At 37.6% G+C, this 14,896-nt stretch overlaps 1 protein-coding gene across 1 annotated transcript; it reads left to right on the forward strand.

The window, feature by feature from the left end:
- The first annotated feature begins 5,355 nt into the window (after positions 1-5,355).
- TMEM128 (transmembrane protein 128) lies at positions 5,356-13,576 on the forward strand. Its single transcript, XM_059817971.1, has 5 exons — positions 5,356-5,476; positions 6,719-6,860; positions 8,792-8,953; positions 10,145-10,253; positions 11,841-13,576. Exons 1-4 carry the CDS (start codon positions 5,356-5,358, stop codon positions 10,242-10,244), a joined length of 525 nt encoding a protein of 174 aa, XP_059673954.1. The 3' UTR covers positions 10,245-10,253; positions 11,841-13,576.
- Positions 13,577-14,896: the final 1,320 nt, after the last annotated feature.

A 14,896-nucleotide genomic window follows, 5' to 3' on the forward strand; every position in this document is an offset into this window, starting at 1 on the left:
CATCAGTGAGACGTTCCTATGCTGAATACATTATGAAAATTATCTGTACTTTCCAATCTTGTAACAGTAAGGTCCACATACCCAAGAAGCTTTGTCCCTGCTTCATTACGCTTTGTCCCTGCTTCATTACAGCAGTCAAATCACAGCCAGTGGGGACACTAGACCATTTCAAAAACAATAGTTAATATGTTACCACAGCCTAAAAAAATGCTAACTTCTATCAATACAGAGATTAAGTGTCATGCCTAAAAAGAGCAGTACTCCTGTAGAGCAAATGTTCAATGAATAATAAACTTGAATGCCCATTCCCACAATTGATACACAGTCTTTCCTGTGTGAATTAGATTTGTGATCTTCATCATTAAAAAAACCCCCTAATTTTAGGATGTTCCTAAATGTCCCAAGTATGAAATTCTTGTCACATTGTTACAGATGCATGGTTGCACAGACTTTTTCCTCAATGAGGAAATCCGTTTCAGTACTTCCCAAGTGTTCCCTTTCCCACCCACCCACATCTGGCGATTTGTTTTTGCCTCTCCGCCACCCCCTGCATTTTTGCAGGCTTTTAAAACCAGATCAAATCCTCAAACTGAGAGGTATTATATACCACTACTGGGGACTGAGTAGTCAAGAACAATTATACCTGGAGTATTGCTGCCAAATGCTTTGTATCATTAAACTGTAGTCTTAGGAAAACATTTTGAGAGCCATTGTACTTCCTAAGAAAGTACGCATAGTTAAGTGAAACTAAACTCAAGAAATTATTTAGGAGAGAGAGTAGGAAGATTTACTTAGCAACTTCTAGGAGAATGGTTTATCCAGATATATTTCATGGGTTTTGTTCACATGTTTCGCGATCCAAGCTGGAATGAACAGTCTTCTCGTTTTATATTCTTAATGGCGATTACAGCAAAAGGCAAGAGTCAAACATTGAAGCTACCTAACATTTTTAATCAGGATAATTGAGAGTGTTGAAATGGTCTTCCACCAGATAGATATTTCAGATTAAAGTAATGTTCTGGACCAGCTACTTTTTTGTAATTTGCAGACAACTTTCAAGGTGAAGAATAACATACCTAGATAAATCAGATGACATTATGCGGTGTGTTCTTTTTCTGTTCTCTTAGAAGCCCTCTTCACCTTTTTAACTGCCTTTATCTTTTCTGCTTTCTGTTCCTTCATGAAGTTCAAATGCTTGCATGCTTATATATAGTGTGTTCTTGGTATCAAATACACTATTATATGCATTGTTTCCTTCCTAAAGGGTCAACTCAGGGCTGCACTGTAATTTAATACTCACATGAGAATTCAACTTGAGTTCAATAGGTTGTGTATGTACCACATTCAGAGTCGATTGAAGTTTTAACCTTTAGTTGTTTTTCAGATCTGCATTAAGCTATTCATACCAAGTGCTTTTAAGTTCTTTGCTGATTTTTTCCATTGTACTGAATTTAAAATAATTAAAAGAATGCTAGATGAAAGCAAGATAACTATTTGAAGGCTTTTTTCTTACCTGGATGAGTTAGACAATGTATTTACTTTTTCACTCAGTGTAAGAGTGCTTTACTCCAAGAACAACGTTCAGAAAGGATTGAGAATCTCTACCCATCCAATCCTTTTAGGTAGATAAGCAGCAGATTACTACTCACTTTATTATTACTTAGTTCATGAACAGAAAGCACAGAGTATATTGCACAATCATTCCTCAAAATTAAGACTATGCCTACACTGTATCCAACTTACTTCAGCTAAAAATGAACATATGGAGAGAGGAGCCAGACCTACTCAGATAAGAAATTAAGAAAATTCCAGTCAGGTCTTTTGTGAACAGATAACATTTGGGCTGATATATAGCTACTGACTTCTGTAATGGGGAAAAAGTTACAAATATTTGCTAGAATACTAGAAAACTAATTTGACTTTCTAAAAGTGAGAATTTAACTGGGAAGTCTAATTCTAAAATGTGTATGTACCCAGTCAAGAAACAAAAAGCTGCCACCTGTGTGTGTCATTAAGAGTTACCTGTAAATCAACGTAAAAACAACTAATCAGTAAATAGCAACTACTCAGCAAGCAACAACGTAATTAATTTCAAAATATCCAACTAGATTGCAAAATTCAGCTTTCACTTACAACTGCAAAACCGGAATATTCAAATAACTTGCAAAGCATTATTTTCTATTTAAAAGAAAGAATGCGAAGGTGTTGAAGTCAGTTTCTGAAAATGTGGGAAGAATTCACATTATGCAAGAGACCAGGAATACAGTTAGCAAAAAAATTGCTGCAAACTCTATCCTTTGTACATTTCCCTCATAGAATCTTCAAATTCACAGATTCCTTTCACAGACTGTTATCTAAATTTATCAGATCAAGCACCACATTTTAAAATACTTCCTAACATTTCTGCAGGGATTCTTAAACTTTAACTTGCAAGAATTAATTATCCGTAACAGGCCTGTTGTTTAGATGCTTTGTTAATTATGTTGTTAATTTTGTAACAGTCTCAGCTCAGCTCCTGATCGCTATCTACTCTTTAACAGATTAATAATTTCTGAATCAGAGAAGCTCTGTGAAAAGATCACAGAAAACATCTCAGCTCTGCAAACACTGAACGTTAGCGGTCTCGGTTAAGGTCAATAGTGAGTCAGGGAAGGGAAGCTCTTATTTCAGCTCTTTGCACAATACCTACTCTGTAGGTAAACAGGGGTCTTCAGTTTAACAACACTAACAGATCTTAACCTTTTCAAGCATATATATTTATTTAATTGCTACGTTTAAATCAAAGATATTTCCTATGAATAGCTTTTGCAAAGAAAGTACATGATTTCCTTTGTTTCTTACTTGAATGACTAGCATGAAAGTGAAGGCTGAGGTAATCATTTCACTCAAAGGAAATAAAACAAAGAAACCTCTATTTTGTTGCTAAGAAGGCAGAGCTCAGAGGCTCCCACGAGCTGTTAACTTCAAAATATTCAACTGAACTAAATAAAAAATAATCACTGTAGTCACTAAGGACTATGATGTGGTCGGCCCTTATGTGAGACATGTTCCAAGGCTGGAAAAACAGTTTCTACTCACTATGACATGGCTCACGTGAAATTTAGATGTAAATAAAGGCCTGGCTTTCTGCAGAGAAAAAAAAGAAAATTGTTCCGTTCTTGTATCTTTTAGGCTGAATTTACTCAAAATTGGGTGCACAGTAATAAACAATAACCAGAACTGTTGTTTCCCTTGTCCCTAGAACCTCACTCATCTATAAAATAGACGATAGGATATTTAGGAAAACACAGTCATTTTTTCCCTGATAAATTACTGTCAGCAGCCCCTTTGCTGAAAAGATAACATCTCCAGGTAGATTATACAACACAGGGTATCTACATATCAGGTTACATGACAAACGAAGAGCCAGTGCTATTTTTCTTCTAACTGTAGAATGCACAGATTAAGTCAAATTCTCCATTACCTCAGCACCTACAATTCAAACCGAATATAATAAAAAGTTGTGATAATCAAATACGTTGAAAAAACTTAGCCTTACGTACTTTAGGGTTCATCATTACACTAGTTAAACTGATGTAAGTCTACTGAGTTAAACCTGCTATAACACTGTATGAATTAGGTTATATATGCAGAAGATCTATTATTTTATTAATACTGATCCCATTTTTTTCCCACCCATTTCAAACGGCATTTGATAAGGTCATTAGTTACCCAACAGGTTTAGAACTGCTTAACAACAGTGCAGGTCAGAGCAAGTCTAGCTTGTACCCTAATTAATTTCTACCAGTTAGTTTATACCCTTAGGATGGCCTGACATTGTTTAAGGTTTACTGATAAATTTGTTATTATTTATCCACAGCCTACGTTCTATTCTTTTTGGTCTTCCTGTTTTCTCAACATGAAACTACAGAGGAAATATCTGCAAGGCTTTTATATTGATAAATGCCGCACAGTATGCAAAGAATGCACACGGTAAATGAAATTTTTACGTATTTCTCATACTCACTTTTTTCATGAAAAATAGTTTGCCTTCTAAAAGGAAAAGTGTAATCAGGTTATTAAACATTTGGGTTTTGAACTTTAATCTATATACAGCTAGGAGGACTATAAATTTGATTTTGGTATGTAAACCCCACATACTGAAATTATTTTTTTTCTTCACTCTACCTTATAATAATCTGAGCTTTTATTGAATATTTCTACATTTAATTTCACCATAAAGAAAAGCTATCCATAACAGGTGCCAGATCGGACAGGTACTTTCATTCTGTAGTCAGTGGGACTTTTGCCTTAGTAGGAATGTTATGCCACACATGATTTTGTCTAAGAAAGCACAGGATTTGTAAGTACCACACATATCATCTCATTAGCCTAATAAATCATTACTATTAGAGACAAATTTCAATTTTAAAAGCCGTGTTACTTATTCAGTGAACTCACCCCAAAAGATACAGTCCATATATTCACAGTATTCTTGTAATGACCAGACCTAAGATTAATCTGTCAATATAATTCAGTAGCTTTGAGTTTGTCCATGTGCATGAACAAGAAAGCAATAGTAATCTAATAATTACAGTTTCAAGGTTCTGTGTGCAGAAACATGCTGATGTGACTTCGTATCGGGTTATGCAGAACTCAGCTACAGAACTGAAACAAGGTTTTACCATTTTATTAGTTTATTTAACTTTTACCTAGTTAGTCTTGTAAATATGGCTATTATTTTCAGTTACGAGTTGCAGTATCCAGTAGTACGGGATTCCTGTGGTTCCTGAAACCTCTCCGAGCTTTGTATTTGACTTCCGTTCCATCTCAACCACTGCTCTGTCACGGAAATTGGGATTTTCCTAACATCTGACCTCAAGAGCATCTGGTTTGCAAAATGCGATGAGCGAAGTATTTATCTGTACCCAGTTTTTCCCCATTTTTCTTGATTATTTTGACAAAACAGTCCTCACTGCAGCACTTGGATTTACATCACAGTGTTCACTATTTTCAATGGGGATTAGTGCCATTTACGATACTGTTTATAGTCTATTACTGGGCCATTACCCGGGTCGTCACTAGCTACAGGCGTGCTCCAGCAGCACCCAGCGTTCTGCCCCCCGCTCCCGCCCCAGCACCCGGGCACCGCCGCGGGGCCCAGCCGGTCAGACTTGCTTTCCGACCGACCACGGGCTTGGCAAGGGTATGACCCGCTGGAGCGGCGCTGAATCCTGGAGGAGGCCGCCTCCGCTGCCCTTCCGCCTGCAGCTCCCTCTGCCCCCACACACGGGGCCACCGCCCCTCACGCCAACGGCCGTAACGGCCGCTGCGCCTCCCGCCCCCGCCCTCGCGTCACTGCCGGAGCGGCCCAAGATGGAGGCCGGAGTTAGCGGCGGGGACCCGCTCCCGAGGCTCAGGCGCCCTTTGAGGCGAGGGGCAGAGCCCCGCGACCCGCTGCTGCCGCAGCCGCCTCTCGGGGGCGGTGGGTCGGCCGGTGGGTGGTGCCGGGGGCGCGGGCCGGAGGCGCGGAGACCCCACTGGGAGGGGAGGGGAGCGGAGCCGAGCCGAGCCAGGCTCTGCTAGGCGGGCGGCGGTGTCAAGCAGCGCCTGCCGCAGCGCTTCCCCCGCGGCCGGAGCGGGGGAAAGGGACGGACCCTGTTCACGCCAGGAGTGAGGGGGCTCCCCGGGTAGACGGGCGCGTTGCGCTGCCGGTGGGATGCTGCTGGCTTGCAGCCAGCTCCTCTTCCCTCAGGTGTCTGGTCGTAACAGCGAGTTGGATGTGAAAAGGGAGACGTGAGTTGTGTAAAGACTTGAAACCGCGGATTTCTTGATGGGGATGAAGCGCTTAAACGCTCCAGACCCAAGCTTTAGTAGACGGGGAAGAATCTAGGAAATAAAAAATTAGAAATGCTTGTAAACTTAAGCAGAGCTGTAAGTACACTCAGCTGGTGATAATGCATGTGGAGGCACACAGGCCACCAATGACTTCTGGTGATGAAGTTCAAAGTATGAAACGTCAAAAGCACCTCGGACACCTTTTTTGACAGTGTGTATAAGTATTGAGTGTGTTAATTGGTTACTGTCATGCACAAAAAAATGCTTTCTAATCTGCTCGCTCTGTTGTCTTGCTTTTTCTAAAACAATACATGGTGATGAGAGAAAAAAAAAAAAAGATACTTTTCTGCATAATGATAGTTTTAGTTTACCTGCTGAAGATATGCAGCATGAATCGAGCTAGCTCCTGACACTGAAGTTGAAAATCTCTTCTGAAGTAACTGAAGTTGAGTGCAAGAAAACTAACTGCCTGAAATCGGTTTGCAAATACTAAAATTAATAAAAAAGGATGCAAATAAATTAGTAATTCGAAGTACCGACCTGACTTTCTATATACTAGATTAATAAAAAAGCTTTGATACCATGAGGAGGTTTTTAGTTAAATAACCCTTTCATAATCTAGTCAACTGTTAATTTCCTAAAAGGGTATACAAATACAGCATGTGCAGATAGTTACTGCTTTATCGTTTTATCAAAGGGTACCTTGCTTACTCTGTTTTATTTCAGGAAATGTGCAAAGCTTTTTAGAATACTTCCTCTGTAATACAAAGTGTATTATACTGAGTATAATAATCTCCAAAGATAAATGAATTAAAAGGATAAAGCATCATCTTTTACGTAACTATAATCATACTCCATTTAATGACTGGCTTTAGTGCTATAATTATGTTCTTGTTTACAGAAGAGTCTACAGCTGTAGAGAAGAAGAAGAAGCCTCTTACCAGACTGAATCTTCATTCTGCATTCTGGATTTTGGCATCAATTGCTGTGACATACTACTTTGATTTTTTTAAAACTGTTAAAGAAACTATTCAAGCAGATAGGTAAGGCACCTTTTCTTACAAAGAAAGTTGTGTTTTCATCTTACAGTCATATTCAGTTCATTACATCTGAACACTGTGTTTTAAATCTTGGATAGACAAGATCTACAAGAGGAATAGAGAGAGAGGTGGGACTGTTCAGCCTGGAGAAGAGAAGGCTCAGGGGGATCTTATCAATGCATATAAATACCTGAAGGGAGGGTGCCTCGAAGACGCTCTTTTCAGTGGTGCCCAGTGACAGGACCAGAGGCAGTGGGCACAAATTGAAACACAGGAGGTTCCCTCTGAACATCAGTAAACACTTTTTCACTCTGAGGGTGACCAAGCCCTGGCACAGGTTGCCCAGGAAGGTCGTGGAGTCTCCATTCCTGGAGATACTCGACAGCCATCTGGACATGGTCCTGGGCAACCATCTCTAGATGACCCTGCTTGAGCAGGAAGGTTGGATCAGATGACCACCTAAGTTGTTGTTATTAAACTAATTTTTAAGTAAATACAATGCTTAAAATTTTGCTATAATTATTTTTTTTTTCTTTAGGCTCTACTGAGCCATCTGTGTACATGCAGGATGTTTTAATACTGTACCTTCAAGTTTACACTTAAGTACAAGAAATCGCTGCTTGTTTTGTTGAAAGTGTTGGAGTTTTGATTTTATATTAATCAAAAAGCTGAAATTAATCTTTAAATGTCAAAATGAAGTTCATTTCTCTAGAAGTTCTCTAGGCTTCTTTTGAGTAGATCAGCGAAAGATTGAAATAATTTCTATGAAGTAGTTTCTATTTCTATTCTATTTCTTTTCTATTATTTTCTATTTTCAATGGGATTGATGGGTGTTAAATATTTTTAGATAGCTTCACCTGGAAGTGCTTTTAAAACTGTCTCATTGTCTTTATTGTATCAGTCGGTGGAAGCTGAACAGGGCCTCACTCTGTGCTGTGAGGTTCTCTGGAGCTGCTTTTCCAGGCTGGTCTAGGTACACCCTACACCCAGTTGGCTGTGGATACAAACTAGTGACTCCAGGATGCGATCAAAGTTTTGGGTGGCCCCATCTGTTCCCTGCAGGACCCTGTCTTCCTGCATTGCTTGTTTAACTAGACTATGGCAACTGCTCTCTTAATGCAGATTTCTTAATTGGTAGTACTGGGGTACTAAAATAGCATATGATATTTGCTGTACCATACCAGAGCAAATATTACGTGAGTAGGAAGATCCTGGATCGTAATTTAGTAATCAAAGTATGATAATAAGAATTCACTTTTTAGTATTTTTATTTGCTAAATACACATTCAGGTAAGTGTGAGATTTTATTGAAGTGCATCTTCTTCCCAAATTCTTTCCCATCTTACTCTTGAAGTATGTCCTCAAAGAGGCTCAAAAGTGCATCTTCCTAAGTAATCTCATACCCTGTGTTGTCTTGATTCTGAGTTTGAAGTCCTGGATGTCTCTGTGGTTTTCTTCATCTGCTATAAAGAAAAATCTTCATGCTTCTTGTCTGTTAAATTTGAGAGTTCATAAACTTCAAACCTTGCTAAAGCTTTCTGCAACATTTCTGTTGCCCAAAAATCAGTAGTCTAATTTATAGTGAGAAGCACAGTTGCAGTGGAGCCTATTTTATTTCATTACTGACAAAGTATTTTTGGTGTGGTAGTATAGTAGATCACTGACAAGGTCTGTTGCATTGCATTTTCAAAATACTTGAGGGAAAAATAAATGACAGGAATGATACATTGCAAAATTGAACTCAAGTAGTTATGTATATTAGACAGCTTTAGAAGGGCAAAAGTGTTTTGTAAAAGTAATTTAAGGAAAAAATTACAGGATCTCTAGGCTGATCTGTATAATTAACAGATATTGGCTGTTCTGTCTCTAGACTAGAATGAAGATTAATGTGCGAACTGCAATATGACTGTGCTTAACATGCTTTCTCCCCACAGTTGGTGGTTTGCCTCTGGCAGTTGTTTATTGGCTGCATGTTTATCTGTTGCCTTTTACTGCATACTGTATCTTGAGTGGTATTGTGGAATTGAGGACTACGATGCACAGTATCCAGCACTAATACCTATCACAACAGCTACCTTTATTGCAGCAGCAATTTGGTAAGTTCGAACACTGTGTACAAACTTCTGCTAAACCTGTGCAAGTCTAACTGTGTTAATGGGCTCATTTCATAAAAAGTATAATTCCTCTAATTCTATTAAGTGTATTGGTGACAATACCAGTTCTACGTAGCATAATTTCTTCCACTTTCAACATTCATTCACAAAGCAAGAGTTGCAGCTGTCAAAACTGTATATTAAGTGTACTGGTAGATGTACCAGATATTTTCTGTCTTGAAAATCTGTGGGAAAACTGAAGCCCTTAGCTTTGTTAGTGTAAATTGCTCACCTCTGACAACTATTTGTGAGGTTTACAAATTAAGACAAAGGTCTTTTCCCTAGCTGAGAAGAAATTATGCTTGATCAATTTTAATACAGAGTTCTTAATTATCAAACAATCTATAAATAGCAAATGTATACTGAAATTTATACTTCTGACTATTGTTATATGAGCTTTAAGGGTTTATATCTTGTCAGAGAATGGTACTTTTAGTAGGAGCTACTTTAGGAGTCAGAATTGGGCAAATGTGCATGTGAATGAAAAAATTACATATGTGTGTGACAGTATATTTATTTGCTTTCTGCATGAAAGCTGGTTCTCTCTTTAAGCTTAGATGTTGTATCTGAATAATGTCAGTCATTATTTGTTGCAATGCTGGGAAAAAAAGGAAGACTGAAGAAGATAAAGGTTCCCTATAGTTTAGAATTAGTCAAATCTATAATCCTTGTAATTCAGTTGTAAAATAAGTTGGTTTTACCTCTTTCTCTTCAGTTAACTTAAATCTGCTTGGCTGGAAATACAAATTAAAGCTTTTCTCTGTTGCCATGTATGCCCATGGAAAAATCAAGAGTAGTTAATTTTCAAGTGCTTCATATACAGAGATTCTGAAGGTAAAAGGTATCTTTACCCTTGATGGGACTGGGTGGACTTGCTCAGTGTAAAATCTGCAGCAGCTACTGAAGTTCTAGGGTGAGTTGTCAGTAAATAAACAGTAAACTAAACTACCAATTGAAGAAGTGGGTGCTGGGGTCTTTTTGTTTTGTTTTCTCTCAAGTTGTAAAGAAACAAGTATTTTTCCAGGTTGAGTAATTTAAATCTCATTTCCTTTTGTGCCACGTTTTCTTTGTGTGGCTGGTATTTCCATAGTATGACAATTGAACTTAGCAAAAACTTCCTGCTTTTATTCCCAGTTTCAACATCGCCTTGTGGCCTGTCTGGTCGTTTATGACACCTTTGTTGCTCTTTATTCAGTTTATGGGTGTTGTGATGCTTGTGTCACTCCTGGGATAAGTCCTTCAGGTAAATAATTGAATTGTTTAAGCACATAAAATGATTTATCTTGTTGCATGAACTGCTTTGTTACACATTTAAGGATTGTAAGACAATTTTAAGGATTCCTTCTCTGTGTTTTGTGTACACTTTTAGAATATTGACATTTTGCGGCATATAGAGTAACCGGAGAACATACAAGTATCCTAAGGTGTAGAATATCCTTTTTCTCTTCTCTAAGATTCCGTTCTAGACAGCAAAAAGAAGTGATTGGTGAGAATGGATGGTTTTAGGGCAGTACAGACCAAATACCTGTAGTTTTTACCCAGACTGGGAAAACTTCTTAGTGAAGTTGCTTGACCTGATAGTAAAGGGGAGAAGCTATTAACATCCATACACAACTGTCTTCTCTATTTTTATATTTTTTTATTAAAATTCTTTGTCTTGTCTTTGTCTTTAAGTATGCTGTTCTCATTTTCTGTGGTGAACAGTCCAGATCAACCTGCTATCTGGAAAACTGCCATATATCAAAAGTTCTTTGTTCTTCCTAAAGAAACAACTTTTCAAAGGCAAAATCGGATATTTTGTTGACTTGAAAAATTCATTATCAATAACTGCCACATTGAAAAGGGGTTCTTTGTTAGGATATTCTATTAAAATGAATCCTGTGAAACTGAAAAAGTTTAAGGCAGGTATCAAAGACCACTCAGTAAATAGGGTAAGGGACGTCCCCTGTATCACAGGCGTCTACATCATCCAGTGAAGTGACTCCTTCAGCAGGTCTTGTTTGCTGTACTTCTCAAGGAAACGTGGGGAAGCCTTTTTGATTTTGCTTGTCGTCACAAATCCTTTCCGGTGAGGAAGTCCCCCAACGTTTTTATGAGTGCAGCAAGAAGAATGAGACAGTGCTGGATTTTGATTGTAGCCTCTTGTAGTGCCAGAGTTGTAGGCAAAAAATATGTAACAGCTGGGACAGTGAAACACAGCTTTTGTTTGCATAAATAAACGGAAGCTAGTGTTGCATATTTTTCTTCCCTATTTCCTAGATATCAAGAAACCTGTTTTTTTAAGGCGGTAATTAACTTAGGTCATACTCTGTCAACACCTATAGACTTCTGAAAAATACAATACCTCAGAACCTCTTTACTGTATTATGGGACCTTCAGTCACACTGGTTAATACAGACTTCTTCAAATCATGTTTGTTCGTTCTGTCATTAGCTATGTTCTGTCTGAACACTGGAAGGATGTGGGGAAAGGACACATTTCAGTGTGCTAGAGCTGATCGTATGAACAGACTAAAACAACCATTCTGCATTAATTTGTACTTAGAAAGTAAGAAGTACAAGTGAATTACAGATACCCTGAACAGCTGAACCTTATGAAAACATTCTGGTTTTCTATATGAACAGCCAAGTGAATTCTGTTATACAGAACTTAATTGATTTTTTTATTAGGCCAATAATTATTTGGCCTAATAATTAGGACCAAATTATTACTTGCTGATGCAAAATCATTAACTAATCAATATCAAATTAGTACAAGATACAGCTTGTGCCGTATATACAAACTTACAGCATTTTTATTAAAGTTGGATTTGTTTTTTCTTTTCTTTCAGCTTCATGTGAAGGACTCAAGTAACTCTTATCCTTCAAAGTGGATGTCACTTTTGTTACATTCCAGTACTTTTATTATTTCTAATACTGCTTGTTTGCTCTAACTTATACCGTAATTCTTAGGCTACCTGATTTATAAATCAAATGGACATAACCATAGGTCAGCCAGTGGCTGGGAAAAAGCAACTGATTAGTGAAGAATTGAAAGATCGATAGGTTTTGCCTCTCTTAATAACATAAAGCATTCCATCACTGCTTTGTAAAGCTTTTATTTATATTTCAATATTAAGCAGACGAGTAGTAAGTCAGTTATACAGTCCTAAATTCTATTTGGGGACTCCAGAGGTCACCTAGTCCAACTTCCTGCTCAAAGCAGGGTGGTTGGTTTGAAAGTAATTGATACTTATTATAAGTGTTGTGGGTTTTTAATACTATATTAAATACTATACTTTCCATTTGAATTGACAGCTAAAATATTGTTATCTGGAATCTGTAAATCTGGAATCTGGAATACTTGTAAACTTACTCATAGATGACACAGGAGACATTTCTTGATCTATTAAATTGCTAATGTTATGTGTGTTACCATGCAGGAAGTATTTTACTACCTAATATCTTGACTTCAGACTTGCTAGTGTTTGAAAAAAGATAGGGATTGGGGTAAGGGCCTAGAAAGCTGGTTGATGTTTACATCATTGTTAATTTGGCATTGCCATTAGTGAAATAAATAAATTCTACTTGTGCCGATACAGTTTGTCCGCAGCCAAAGATAGATGATCAAGCTGTGAATAACAATAATACGAACAAAATTATTGAATAACAATAATATGAACAATGTTAACACTACACAAAAAAATTAAGAGCACAAAGTCAATTCTTTTGATGTATGCACTATTTTTCAGTATTCAGGATGTTACTCTTCTGTAAATTAACCTTTCATTCTCAGCAGTGCCTGTTAATGAAGTCACCATTTTTCTTCTGCAGCAATAAAAACTAACTAACTTAAATGCCATTAGTCATACACAGTTGGGAGAATAAAATAACTTTGTTCACTTTGGCTGAGATACCTAAGTATTTGGAAACCTGTGCACCATTTAGTTGCTAGACCATTTTATATAGATCCTTGTGGTAAATACTTTCATTCCCAGACCTTTTGGAAGATAAGAGAATGTAGAAGCTGGGTATTGAAACTTGTTAAAATTTACTCCTTGTGACTGTTGCTTCGAGTCTGGACTGTTAGAGGAGACTGTGTTCTTCATTCTGACTTTCAAATTCACACCATTGCTGAACAGACAATACATGAAATGTTTAGTAATGAAAAAGATAGACTTTGTCTTAAGCTGCTACAGTTTCATTAAGGAAAAAAGTTGCTGTCAGTATGCAGTACAAAGGATCAGTCAAACCAAAATAAAATACATTTAGCACTACCATTAAGTATCTTGTAGAGTTACAGCTCAATTTGCTTAAATGTAGTATTTAAGTTTTCCAAAATCAGTTATACTTCACATCTTTAAAGGGGAAGTTGCTTATCTTCAGGTCTTCATCTTTTAACAAATTTTAACAATGCATATACAGGTACATTTGAGTAACTTTGTTTATTATGATATTTAAATGCACTGTTGCTCAGGGATCGTAATTATCACTGTATTTTTATTTGTCAACTATATAAATGCTCTAGGTGTTTTAAGTTGCCTTGTACTCTTGCATTAAAATCACTATTTGCTACAAGTTTTTTCAGATTTACTCTTCTGGACATCTTAATAAACTTTGTACAAAAGTGATCAATTATTGTTCAGTACTTAATTATTTAACCATCCAGTTCCACTGTTCTTGGGTACTGTCAGCCCTCATTTTGCCTATAAAATAGATGTTCTTGTAGATTTTAAATACTGTACTTGACTTGGAGTATGGTTGTCTTTCATGACCTCTCAGCTGGGTTTATTGAAGGTGTAATACCATTCTGTACACCTTTGGAGAGCTAAAATCCCAGGTAGATATGCTCATTGTACAAAAGTCCTGCAAAGTCTTTCAGTAACGGTTATGATTATCCAATACAATATTATTCACTTACTTGCTCAAAAGGAAGTAGTGGCGAATCTGGGGAGAATTTAAAACAATGTTTGCTGTAATTAGCAACCTGACAAAATATTCCTGCCACTTCCAGTTCTGTGAACTCCTTGCTTTTGTTATTTGCTTGCCACCAAATAAAGAATTTAGGGCAAGAGATTAGACAGAGGTATCTTAATAGTTTCCTGAAAACAATTATCAGGTGGTCAAAATCCCTACCTCTGCCAAAGCTGGCTACAGACCACCATAGATCTTTTCTGTATCCATTTCACAGAATCATTAAGGTTGGAAAAGACCTGTAAGATCACCAAATCCAACTATCAACCCACCACCACCCTGCCCACTAAACCATGCCCCGCAGTGCCACGCCTACACATTTCTTGAACACCTCCAGTGATGGTGACTCCACCACCTCCCTGAGCAGCCTGTTCCAATGTTTGACCACTCTCTCAGTAAAGAATTTTTTCCTAATACTCAGTTTAAACCTGCCCTGGCTCAATTTGAGGCCATTTCCTCTTGTTCTGTCATTTACATTAATTTCATCTGAGGATGAGAACCAGCTGTACCAGCACCAAAGAGCTTTTCTTCACAGGTGAAAAGGGATGCTCTAGAATCATCTTCACATAGAAGTAAAATACTCTAGATAGTGAAGATTATTTTTCAGTTACCCATAGAAGCTCTGTAAAATGAAAGCATCTTCCTTAGTTGTTCTTTAAAGGTTACGTTACATAAGATAAAAGTAGGACTTGGCATTTCCAGAAGCTTCAGATAGTGATGGATGTAGCCCTGAGCTAGAGGTGGTTGAAGCCTTAAATGTTTGTCTAGTTATGCTTTTTATTTATGTTGCTGTTACGGGCCGGACAGAAACATAGGGCTAGCTTTTGGTTAAGTGCCTTTTTCAAAAGGAAAATTTGTAGGTGGCTTAAAATACCTGTTTCTTGAGAACAGGCCAAAATGAATAAAGGACATGAGTTACTACTTCCCTATGCTT

Source organism: Gavia stellata, chromosome 5, assembly GCF_030936135.1.
Source record: "Gavia stellata isolate bGavSte3 chromosome 5, bGavSte3.hap2, whole genome shotgun sequence".
NCBI classification, from domain to species: Eukaryota; Metazoa; Chordata; class Aves; order Gaviiformes; family Gaviidae; genus Gavia; species Gavia stellata.